The sequence below is a fragment of the Galeopterus variegatus genome, unplaced genomic scaffold (assembly GCF_000696425.1).
Source record: "Galeopterus variegatus unplaced genomic scaffold, G_variegatus-3.0.2 Scaffold5613, whole genome shotgun sequence".
NCBI lineage: Eukaryota > Metazoa > Chordata > Mammalia > Dermoptera > Cynocephalidae > Galeopterus > Galeopterus variegatus.
The window spans coordinates 30,329-43,319 of record NW_007731724.1 but is presented as its reverse complement, the minus strand read 5'-3'; the positions used below and the strand labels follow the sequence as shown (position 1 = coordinate 43,319).

The following is a 12,991-nucleotide window of genomic DNA, read 5'->3' as shown; positions in this document are numbered from 1 at the left end:
TGAAGTATTTGTCAGTGTCCTATGCTGCTCTAGAGCTTTGAACCTAAACTCCTAAATGAGAACTGTGTGTGCACTTTTTTAAGGATGTATGTCGATGTGTGTTTAGAAATTTCTCTTGAAGTAAACAAAAATCAAAACCAAAATTTACCTGCAAGGTTAATTGAACACTTTTTAGAAGGTCTGTTCTCTCTGCACTCTGTGCCAGAAAGTTTCTAGAAATTTTGTAAATTTTAAAAAGATGGAGACAGACAAATAGACATCAACAGACAATTAAGGAGTAGTTTCACACAAAAAAACACATCAAATTTAAAACACCGTTTGTTAATCACCTCAGATAACTGGATATGCTGAAACATAACACCAAACTGTATCCTTTGATGAACAGTTGCAGGGAGAATCTCAGGAATTACCGCCCTTGTCTGAGGTGGAATAAGTGCTACAGGTGTAATCTAGTCCCCACATTTGACATTGAACTCCATTCACAAATCTCTCTTCTGGTTGGTTTTTGGCATCGCTCCGAGTGGCCCTATCCTACAGCAGCTGCTACCCTTTAGAGTGTCAACATGACTCAAAATGGCAAAGATCAGTCATCTTCAAGCGCAGAGGAGATTTTGGCATCTTCCATATCACAGAAGACCAGCCAAGTTGTGCTCCAACTCAACTGCTAAGAAAGACCTTTCAAAGATATAAATGTTCTATGGCTGCTTCTGCTTATGTCTCTCTTATGTTCCGCCCTCCTTTGCCCCAGGACTGGCCCATAGGCCATTAGCAAGAGAGAGACCAGAAAGGAAAACTTTGACTCTCACTTTCTCCCTAAATCTCCCAGACTTTCAGGAGTGACATTCTGTCCTGGGCTTTAGAGATATGGTGAGAAGTGGGCTGGGTTCATGGTTCATGTCAGAAGGCACTAAAACCCAAAGGCAAGAAAGGTATGGAGGACAGAGCCCAGGTATGGCAAGCCAAGAATTGGAGCCAGAGAAAGAACAAAAGGAAAGCCTTGTTGTCTGCTTTGAATGCAGAGGATGATTTGGTAGTATTTATTCTTGCTCATTTTGTTAATTCCAGTTTGTTTAAAGCTAAAACTCTTTGTGATGAGTATTGGGCCTCTGTCCAGCAGGACCTCTCCTGCTTAACTGAATGCTCCTCGCATAGCTATGTTTCCAATATCCTATAAAAAGGTGTGCATTATTTTCTTTTACAGTTAGGAATTTAGGCATGCTCCTTAGATTCAAAGATGCACTGACTTTTGATTCATGGTTGTAAAAAATAATAATAATTGGTCTTTTTCATATATGTATATATCCTAGATGGTGCCAAAGGTCCCAGATCACTAAGGGAATCCAGTTCATTGGTGGTGCAAGGAGGAAAAATTAAGCAGAAGTTTGTGGATCTGGGGTAAGCATTTGATGATGTAAAAAGCAAGCCCTTTGTAAAAGGACTAAAGGAGAAAATTTCAACTTCCCCTTTCTGACTGTGTGCTGTCATTATAGGGCACCTTTGCGAAGGAATTCCAACAAGGGAAAGAAATGGAAAGAAAAAGAAGCCAATAGGTTTTCTACAGGTAGCAGGTACGGGTGGGTGATTAAGAACAGATTTATTTCTATGCCTAAACTTTCTGGCCCCCTCTTTCATAGTTAACCTAAATCAGTGGTCAGTACCTTTGAGCTGACGTGATGTGCCTAGAGCTGATGAGAAAGAAAAATTGCACTGTCAGTTTATATTTGCCTTACTCTAATAATGGCCTGCATCCGGCATCGGGCATATCCATTGGTCCTTAATTGCAGATTATGATTGCATGAATAGTTTCAATGTATTTATCTAAATATGGCATAAATGTATGTATGTGATGCTTTAAACACACTTCAGATGTTTTGCCTGGTTACCTACAATGCTAGTGCCTTCTCTTTTTGTTTGAAAGTCTGAAAGGGTAATTTTGCATTTAAATACTTTGTTGGCACGCATATAGGAATGACCACAATCTCTTGCTGGACTTAGCTATTTAATTGATTCTGCAGGCGCTGTACACTATACTTACTGTTCAATAAAGACTTTCTGTTAGAGAAGTGAGCTTTTGATTAGCACGTTGTCAAGTTTTCCCAATATTATTCTGAGATTTCATTATTTTAAACTTAGGGTTTGTATAGGGAGACAGAAAAGCATAAAGTTCTGAAGTCCAGCTGCCTAGGTTTGAATAATAGCTCTCCCGTTTATACAGTTTAAATCTTGGGCAAGTTATTTAACCCTCTGTGCCTCTATTTTCTCATATAAAATGAGGATAATAATGGTACTTACATTATAAGGTTAGTGTAAAGATTAAATGGTACTTGGCACATAGGAGGTATTAAAACATATAATAAAGATAACAATTTGCTGCTATTATTATTATTGTTTGCAGGTTACAGTGTAATTTTACATTTATCATTGCATTTGATCCTTACAATAAGATTGGAAGGGCAGATAATAGTGCCATACTTTATTGTGAAGAACTTCACCTTCATAGAACTGAATTTGCCCAGGGCTAAGCAGTAGGCAGTTAATGTCAAGCTGGAGCTTGTGCCTCCTGTCTAGATGTCTTTCAAACACCACATGCCACCTCCAGTTACTTGTGCACCTAATGATGCTTATATTTCTTTATGAAATTTTAGAACCATCTCAATATCATAGACAAAGGAAGAAACAGACAAAATGAAAAGACTATAAAATAACTTATTCATTGCATAGGTTATCCCCTGTTGTTTCCTTTTCTTTTTTCTGTTTTCTCACTTACACCTTGGTGAGAAATTGTATCTTCTTCTCAGGATTACAGGAGTTTGGAGTGGGCAATGAGGAGAGAGAATTCCCAAATTAATTATTTTTGTTAGTCTGGGTCTCTTTTATTCTGTACAATGGAGAAAGGATAGAAAGTTCTCATTATATTGAGGACAACAACCTCAGGAAAAATAAAGGTAAATCTGAGGCCATATGTACTCAAAAGCAAGTTAACTTTGGGTGGTTTTGGAGTGAGAAATAGAAAATAGTCTACATTGTGCCTTAAAATTAAGAGTAGAAAACTGTCAAGTATACTCAGGAAAAAAGGCAGTGAAACCATTTAGGGGAAAACGAGATGCACAAATACATGATGGGAGAGAAACTCAGGCATGTCTGAGGTGACACTGTCCTTCCTTTGCTCTCTGGGATTCAGAGGCAGTCACTGCCTCTCACCTTTGAGGCTCTAAGGAGAAGGAAGCACCAGCAGCCAGCAGGAGAGAGAATGTCTGACTGGATTTCCTCATAGTAGCCAGAAATTAACATCTTCTTGTGTAAGTTCCAGGTGAAAATCAAGCAAATCTTGGTTGTGTTGGTGAGCATTCACTCTACCATAGGCAAAACCACAGCTAGTCGAGGGTGGTGGAACCCACAGCCAGGCTTCTAGCTTGGCTGTCTAGCCCCCTGTATATTTTTAAAGCATTAACTCTGGAGTCTCCCTGCTTCAGTAGTCATAAATAATTCCACATGGGGCAATGCTACAAAGTTTTCAATTAGAATAATAATTTTATAATTATTTGTATTACAGTCATATTTTTGTGGGCAGGAAAGAAATTCATATATGATGTAGTAGAAGGACAATGGAAGAAGAGGGACATTTTCTGTTTCAAAAAAATAATTTTGAGCTATCAGAGTAATTGATTAACACCAATCAAATCTAATGATATCCTCTGTTCTCCTATATAGATTAATAATGGGCCTAGGACCTTGTAAAACATATTCCAGGAAGAACAGAATTACTGCCCAGTAGGAGCTTAATGCAAATGAGTTGGTTCCACAGGGCCCCTGAAGGTAGGAGGGCTACCAGCACCAGCAGCTACAGGGTCGCAGAGCAATTGTTAAGAACTGGGAATAAATTTATTAACCCTGTGAGACTTTCTCAGAAAAAGGAGGGAAGGACTCATGGATTGAGTTTGAAATCTTATCTTTTAGGCTTTTCGTCAATTCTTATTAGGTTGTGAAAATCTGATGAGGTCATCAGTCAGTTAGGGTTAGGGTTAGGGCTGCTAGATTTTAAAGAGGCAAGACTTTTGCTAAGTTTAATCTTGCTTTTAGTTTTGTCCTCCCTATGAGAGTAAAGAGTTTACTTTGCTGTGTTCCTTTCAGAGACATGACTCAGATACATGACCAACATGAGGCAAATAAAGGAAATTGATGAGGCTAATAATAATAATAATAATAATAATAATAATAATGAAAATGAATAAACCCAACAAAAAGTATGAGATATGATTCTTTCCCTTCTCATATGTGTGCTCAGCAAATGTTCTGATTTAAATAGGCAGCACAGCAGATAACAAAAGCAGGGAACATTTAGTTGTTAGAGCTTGTTCATCCTTTAAACTACACACCAAGAGTAAAATGAAATGCTGTCCTAAAGTCTAAACTAAGTAATTATTGGCATCAGTAGAGCATCTACTTTGGAACTTTGGGGAGAAGCCCCCAGTTTAGTCACTGAAGAGAAAGTCTTCTGAGAAGATGTCTGTATCTCAGACAAGGCTAGAGGGTGGTATGTTGGGGAAATGATGGGAAAGGGCTATGGCACTTCTCTATGGACATGAGTTTGCATTTATCTTGAACGTGTGAAGAGTGGAAAGAACACTGAGTTGCAATCTGAGGTAGTAGTCCTTGGATTTGGTAGTAGTTGTAGTAGCAGTAGTAGTCCTTTCCATAGGCAAGTCTCTAAATTCCTGGGACCTTGGCTTCTTACCAGAACTAAATGGGTTGGATTAAAACTACATGGTCTGTAACTCCCATCCATCTCTATAGGCAGTGTAGAATATGGTACGGCTATTGAGCACTTGAAATGTGCTAATCTGCACTGAGATGTGCTGTTGGAGAAAATGCATGCTGGATTCAAAGACTTTGAATGAAAGAAAAGAATGTGAAATATCTTATTAATAATTTTATAATATTGATTATATAACAAAATAGCACTTTGGATTGGGGGGGTTAAATAAAATGTGTTATTTTAAAAAGTAACTTACCTCTTTTTTTCATGTAGTTGCTAGAAAATTTTAATTTACACCTGTGGTTCATATTATATATCTATTAGATAGTGTTGATCCATATGATTCTGTGAAAAACAAATCCTCCTTTGATATTTAACTAATTTTCTGTTGGTCTGTAAATTCTCATGTACTTATTAATTAATTAATTAATTAATTTATTTATATTCTCCTCTTTGCTCCAAAAATAATCTATTTATATACAAAAGTACATATGCTAAAACAATATAATTCATTTAAAAAATAAATTGAATAGGGAAGAATAAGACAAAGCAAAAAATAAGTAAGGTTGGTACTTAAAATACATCTTTAATAATACCTTCACAGTAAGTATAACAGTGGCCTTTCAGTGAAAGCCAAGAGCCTAGTGTCAACATGGTTAAGAGCCTGGGTTCAAATCCCAGCTCTGCCACTTATCATCTTGGGCAGGTCACATAACCTCCCTGTGCCTCAGTTTCTTCATCTGCAAAATGGAGATATATACCCTGTTGGGACAGTTAAGAGGGTCACATCTAAGTACATTTTAAGTCCTTAATAAATATAAATGGCTATTATTATTATTTATATTTAAAACAAATTTGATGGGAGGGATATGAAACAAAGTATTCTCCATATGTATTTTACTAACAGTCTTGTTCATCCAAGGATGACTTTTGTAATATCTTGAAAAATCAATGGACTACATGGATTGTACTTCAGGCAGTCCTTCACAGATGTTATTTCTCTCAAAGAGGCTTTGGATAAATCATGGCACGACAATGAGCTTGAGATTATTTTCTATGACAAGAGCCTGGAGGGCAGCTCTGCCCTGTTGCGGAGTAAGGGCAGAGCCCCTGCCTAACAGTCATCTGAGCTGGGTGGAATCACACTCTTTCAGAAGAGTTAAGAGCTAGATGAGCACATGTGCACAAATAGACAAACACTCACCTCTGCCTACACCTGGCCCAGTGAAGGAGGGGGACACAGCTGTCCCTCTGCTGTATTTCTATTGTTGGAGTCACTCACCTGCTTTGTAGACCAAGTGCAGGATGACATCTGGTTCTCATTGTGTTACCCTGGAAGGGAGAAATTGGGCATGAGGAACCAGCACAACAATTTTCTGTAAGTGAATAATAATCTCCTCTGCTTCAAAAACCTCATATTTGCATTCAGGATAGTATTAATAAATATTGATACTCTATTAAAAACTTTAAGAGTCAGCTCAGACCTGTGTTAAAATACAGATTTCAGGTTAACTCCTCCATTCCCCTTTCCCAAATTCTATTTCTGTAAGTCTGGGTAACCAAAATTGGTATTCGAACAGATGCCCCAGATGATTCTTATCAGGCTTGTTTAGGAAATACTACACTGGTCCATGGCCCAGGAATAAAAAGTGCTTCTTACAGAAGACAAGTGTGCCTCTGCTAGCAGGCTTTCTTGAGTCCAATTATTGTAGTACCCTCTTCCCATCTTTTAATAATAAGTAGGTAGATTTGAGGGTGCAGCTTTTTTTAGTTGAGACTTTAGGGTACAATGGAAGGTTGACATATCTCTGGTTGGTCTTTTCTTTAATCCTTGCAGACTTCTTTGTGTTTTTGTTGCTGTTGTTGTTGTCTATTAAAATCATCAGATCTTCTGGAATTTTTAGTGTGACCAACAATTTTACTCACCCAACTTATTATCTCAGTATTTTACCAAAATGACTTCTCCATTCTCTTTAGTTATCATTTTTATAATCCCTTTGCATTTGTATATTGCTGTACAGTTTACAAGATGCTTTTATATTTATTGTCCCATTTGGTTCTCACAGTAAGATTTGGAAATAAACAAATTGTTAGGAATTATACTATTTGTATAAATTTGAAATACATATTTCAAAATATATTTGAAATGTGATGTGAGAAAACTGAAATTCATTATACGTGTGGGTCAGAAGTTGTCTAGCTATGGTGTTCAAGCACTTTTAATTGAAAGGGAATCTCTTCGTTGCCATGATATCAACAGCTATCAAATAATAGGCTTACCATCAAATATCATTTGGAAATATTGAGGCTACCTCTTCCAAGATGCACATAAACCGCTGCCCGTTCCTACTTTGGGTCCTGATCCTTATTTTTCTCTTAACCAAAAGATAAATACAATATGAAACTGCCTGCATTAAGGGGGAAAAACAGTTTTCAAACATTGTTCCTTAAATGTCTTTGAGTTTTTTAAATGTTAAACAATAAACATAGACCTTTATACCTTGACAGTTTTCAAAGCACTTTCACACATATTATCTCATTTAATTCTTGACAACCACACATGAGATACAAAAAATATCCACCTTTTACAGATGGGGATATAGAGACTGAGAGAATGCCCAAGGCCATGTACTCAGGAAGTGGTAGACCTTGGACCTCCTAGTGGGATATGAGGGCTTCAGGTCTCATGCTCCTCTTGAAAAAAGGCACTAAAATTATTATAAAAAAAATCAATAAGCTATTCGTTCTGCTTAAAGTATCATGAGCCCCAAAATTGCCAAATTATTTAAATGTACCATTTTCTAAAGTTTCAGACTATGGAGAACATGAGTCCAGAGAAAGACAGGAAAGAATGCTGGTTGTGAGCTAATGCCTCTAGTGGCAAGGCGCTATGTCACTCAGATGAAGGAAATGCTGGGAAGACTAGCCTAGCAGCAGTTCCTCGAAGACTGTGTCCAACCCTGATTTTAATTTGTCCTCATACACTTATTAGGTACATTTAATAATAATCTATCAGAGCAATAGCAATAAGGAAATGTTGATCATTTTCGTGGAATCCATTTAGATGCAAAAAGATAACTATTAAGATTAGTGTTATAGTCTAGAATGTGAAATTTTTACTCTATTGAGTAGAACAATTTCTCAATCTGTTGACTTTGGTCTATATTCCGAATCCTATTAGAATTTGGTTCAGTAGGTCTTACATCTGCCTTTTCTTTGTCTAATACACCATTTTTTCCACAAAACAGGATCTTCAGAGGCAGGCTGGAAAACTGGAAGCCCAGGTCACCCTCGGCAGCTCCGGCCTCCACTCGCTCCCCTTGCATGCCTTTCTCCTGGTTTAATGAAAGCCGGAAAGGATCCTATTCCTTCAGGAACCTGCCTTCATCTACAAGTCCCCTTCAGCCTTCTCCTGAGGCTCTAATTTCAGATAAAACGGGGTCCAAGGTAGAAAACACATGGATTAAAAAAGCAAACAAGAAAAACCCAAATCCCTCCTCCTCTTCAATCTTTGGAAGGCATTCTCAACTTGTGTGTGTGTTCTCTGGATCTGAGAAACCAATGTGATAACACTGCAATAAACAATGCATGGTATTTCTTGTGTGGGGAAAAAAGAAAGCCTCATTTAACCTCACCTTCTTCAGTACTGTGATGCTGTTCTGTTCTAGATTGTGCATTACTCATTGATTTGCCTGTCTTTTCACATATTGCTATTTAATCTCAGTTTGACAATTAAGCCATGCTGGGAAGGATGCATTTGAATCCCATGAAAGAGTATGACAGATCTGTTTGCCAAGTATTCTACTTTAAATTACATTATAAAACTATTTCACTGGGTTCTTCAAGATTTATTGGAAAACAAATAAATTGGGGGCTGAATACGTCTAAATGAAACTCTTTAAAACAAACCAATGCTGACATAGCACCCTTACTTATTTCTTTTTTAATACCAAACTTCCACGTCGAGCGACTGTTTTAATTCTGTCACCAAAGTTCTTTAACTTTAGCAGAATTAGATATTATATGCATGGGCGTTATTTGTTTTTAAATGCATGATGGTTGTTTCCAGCATGACGCTGCAAACCTTATCTAACATTTTATTGAAAACCATACAGTGGCTAACTTTCACATGTTGTTTGGTCTCCTTTTATCTGTGTTTACTTTTCTTTCTCAGAAATATGTGATTAATGTTACTTGAACTTAATTCCTTTCTTGAGGTCAACAGCTCAAAGGGTTTTGACTGGGGTTTGGGGTTATGTCTCCATTGACAATACCAAACGGTGATTTCTATATTAAATGCCCTGCTGCTTAAATGTTCTACTGGCCTAGCTCTGTGTGCTCTGATTTAGCCTCCTTTTCTGAAGTTTTAGCAAACCTTGGAGTTTGTTTGGTACTGAATTCTTCAGCCTGTGACATTGTATTTATTCTTGATAACCAACTAAACCCAATACAAGGGAACCTAATGGAAAAGTAATAATTCCTAAGAAGTGGGATAAGAAACAAGATGGTGTTGGTCAAATGCTTAGAGTTCCTGGGAATCTAGCCATCCTAGAATTATCAGCAAAAGAAGTTTTGACAGCAGTAGACCACTTCGACCATGAAACATTTTCATTATTGGATCTGAGACATCTAAAACTTGCTTGAAAAATTCTACTTTAATCCTTCACTGAAGAGACTCCAGAATTGGTTTAAAATGTTTTCACAAAGGGAGCTACATAGCCATTGTTAAGTTGTTTTAATATCCACCGAACATCCTAATGAAGTTCTGGGGAAGTTACATTTACACACTCCCACCTCCCCCACCCCGGGCGATTATTTGGAAATGTTCTGTGCCACAGCCTTTGTGGAACTTGCTAGTGCCGGGAGACACTTGTATTTTAGCTTGTATTTACTAGCGTATTGTCAGACTGTGACCGCTCCCAGAACTCATTGTCTTGAAGGGTACATCCAGGAAGGGATCTGCCATTTCTCATGGTATTTATCACGGCCAACAAGCAATCCTTCCCGGGAGTGCTCCAGCTCTCTTTCTGATATGAATTGCCATCTGTTCCCAATAACTCAGCCTTTCCACACCATCTTGTATTTTTACTTACACTGTTAACTCATCACAATAAGGGTCAGAGAAAATAGGCTTCTTCATATTAACTCCTCTGAGCAGTTGCAGAGGATAATGAATTCTGTATCCTTGAAGAGAAATTGAAGAATCATTTCTCTTAAACACCTATCCTTTCATCAGGTGGAGAAAGTGCCCAGAACTGCCTATCCACTGCAAAAGGTGCAGTGTTCTCAACCACTGCCTGGTTGAAGGTCATCACTGAACTAAACATGAATTTTGTCTAAGATTATTTCAAAAAAGCCTTTTTAGAACTTGCAGACACACCTACCTCTGGTTCACTCACTGTGCTTACTTAACATTGAGCTTGATTTATCTTTACAGAATTTTACCTTCAATGATGACTTCAGTCCCAGCAGTACCAGCTCGGCAGACCTGAGTGGCTTAGGAGCAGAACCCAAAACACCTGGGCTCTCCCAGTCCTTAGCACTGTCATCAGATGAGGTACTTTTATGGAACTATGACAGAACTGCTTTCTCAAATTTGACATTTTACCCATGATTCTGGGAAAATATTTTAGGTAGATTTTGCATAGAAATCATCGGGACCATGGCTTTAGATTTAATATGAAGTCTTCATGATTTCTCTCCTTCTCTCTCTCAACATGAAAGCAATGTGTTTTTTCTGAGACCCTTTAAGCTTTGCACAGACCCCTTTTACATCTGTATATGAAACACACATGGTGGGGGACTGGGCACTAGAGACCAAAAATGGGGGAACAGCTCAGAAATCCATGTAGGTTTACAAGTTATCCATTCTTTCTCCCTGTCTCCCCCAAATCACCCCTACCCCAGTTTCTAATATTCTCTCTGAATAGGGTGTGGCCCTGATTGAGAATCATTGCAGTAGAAAGGCACAGTTCCCACAAGGAAGGAAAATAGGATGAGACCGCTTATTTAGAAGCCAGGGACAAGATTAGCATTGCTAAAAATTATCAGGAGATAAACATGTACAAGAGAGGCAGGAAATTATTACATTAGTAGTTGACTTCATTCCCCGCAAATGGGAGGGAGTCAGGGAGCACCATAAATATAGATATTTTTGCTCTAAATATTTGTTCTTATTTATTCTTTTCTAACATGATTTTTTTGTTTTGTAAAATTTGGTTTTTCCTCGTAAACTTTTCTGCCCATATTCTTTGAGCTTGGCATGATTTTAACTTCATTAAAACTGTGTACTGTACATGTGGTGTGTGCCGCTTCTGTAACACTTTTCTTCTTGATTCCTTTGTTGCTCCCTCCCTCAGAGCCTGGACATGATAGATGATGAGGTGAGCTATCAGTGGGCTGTGTGTGCTGGCTCCTGTGGTACTGTTTGAACAGCTCTGCTCTCTTTGCAGATGACTTAAAAATCAAACCATGCAAGAACACTTCTCTGTGTAATTGAGGACTTCGTTGTCTGTATCTTATTTAAAAGATGTTCTTGAGTCAAGGGGATCTTCACATTTCACCTCCAGAATTCCTCGATTTATCCCATCACCATTACCTTGATATGATCTATTCTTTTTCATCTCCTTTGCCTTCACCTCGGCTTAGCCCATCCCCTCCTCTGTGTTTCCTACATGGGTCACCCAGGTGACTCCTGTCTTTCCTCCAAGACCTCATCATTGCCTTCATCTCCTCTTAGCTTAGTTGTTCTAGGAACCAGCTTGCCCCTTTGCACTATTCAAAGGAATATTCTGCAGTAGACAGAGCTTGAGGTTTGGAGTAAACCACTAACTGTTGAGCTCTGCCACTCACTGGCTGCATGATCTTGGATTGATCACGTAGACTTTCTGAGCATCAGTTTCCTCATTTATTAAAAGTAATTATGGGTTTTGCCTGCCCTACCTTCTTCATAGGTTTTCTTGATGCTCAAATGAAATAATGGTTGTGAAGCTTCCCCCAAGTAGGTGTCTCTCCTCTTCCAAGTGAAAGATACCTCAATATTTCTTAGTGTAATTTTACAAAATCCTAATGTCTCATCAGAGGATGAAGGCAGAGTAATAGGTTGCATGTAGAGATTCATGAAATATTTGTTTCCTACATCTGATAATCTTTCCAGTGTGTTTTAAGGTAAAAGCTTGCAACATTAGTGTCTTTTTCCATATTAAACTTCCTACATTAGTCACGCTGCTTTATTTGGGGGAATTTATCAAATTACAAATACCTAAAAGCATGTAGATAATAAGTATGTTTTTTTTTAACACAACTAGAACCATTAACTTATCGTTTTGTGGTTTAAAAATAAATGTGGCTCTAGTAGGTTAAGAAATTCCTTTTGATAGCATAATATGAGCCAGAGCATTCTGGTCCTTTAACAACACTGCGTAACATTCCTATCTCAGATCCTTGATGATGGACAGTCACCCAAACACAGTCAGTGTCAGAATCGGGCCGTTCATGAATGGAGCGTGCAGCAGGTTTCTCACTGGTTAATGAGCCTAAATCTGGAGCAGTATGTATCTGAATTCAGTGCCCAAAACATCACTGGAGAGCAGCTCCTGCAGTTGGATGGAAATAAACTTAAGGTAAAGAATTATATGTCTATGTTAGGTAACCAGGTATAATTTATATTACTCATAGCACCTAAAATGTTTTCATCAGATAAGAGCATTCTGCATATCTGAGAGGTAATTCTCGTTGAATTATTTCTGAGTTGCAAATAAAGTTTCAGAAAGTCCATCAGGGGTTCTAAATCAACTGGTAGGCTGCTGATTAGGAGAGCGAGGGACCCTCTCCATTGCTTCCACCCAGCAACACATGGTCCATGTATTAACTCTACTTACTTCAAATGTAGTATGAGTTTTAATAATGGCCAGTGTGAACTTTTTCATCCCATTAGTTAAGACCCAGATCCATGAATCTTCCTTTTCTTACTCATTTCTCCTCCACCCCCAACTCTTCCATACACACCACTCCAACACTGGGATGATGGTCTCCCCAGAACTCTCTTGACCAAACATGTGCAGGCCATGTCTTCCCGCCCCCTCCATTGCACGCTCATTTCCATTCATCCAGTCCATGTCTCTTAGACACTGGGGTGGCACCCACCCCTGTGGAAAAAGGGCAGAAGGAGCTTACAGCCAGCTCCATGCACCCTCCTCCATTCCCTCAGTCCCCCAAACCCCTGCTAGGCTGATG

At 38.4% G+C, this 12,991-nt stretch overlaps 1 protein-coding gene across 1 annotated transcript in view; it reads left to right on the top strand.

Moving 5' to 3' along the window:
- Positions 1-12,991, top strand: part of PPP1R9A (protein phosphatase 1, regulatory subunit 9A) — a 117,696-nt gene that overhangs the window by 97,680 nt on the left and 7,025 nt on the right. Inside the window, exons 12-16 of the mRNA XM_008589724.1 lie at positions 1,308-1,395; positions 1,491-1,568; positions 8,005-8,203; positions 10,194-10,313; positions 12,196-12,378. Coding sequence (XP_008587946.1) covers positions 1,308-1,395; positions 1,491-1,568; positions 8,005-8,203; positions 10,194-10,313; positions 12,196-12,378 — 668 coding nt within the window. The remainder of the gene's footprint in view (positions 1-1,307; positions 1,396-1,490; positions 1,569-8,004; positions 8,204-10,193; positions 10,314-12,195; positions 12,379-12,991) is intronic.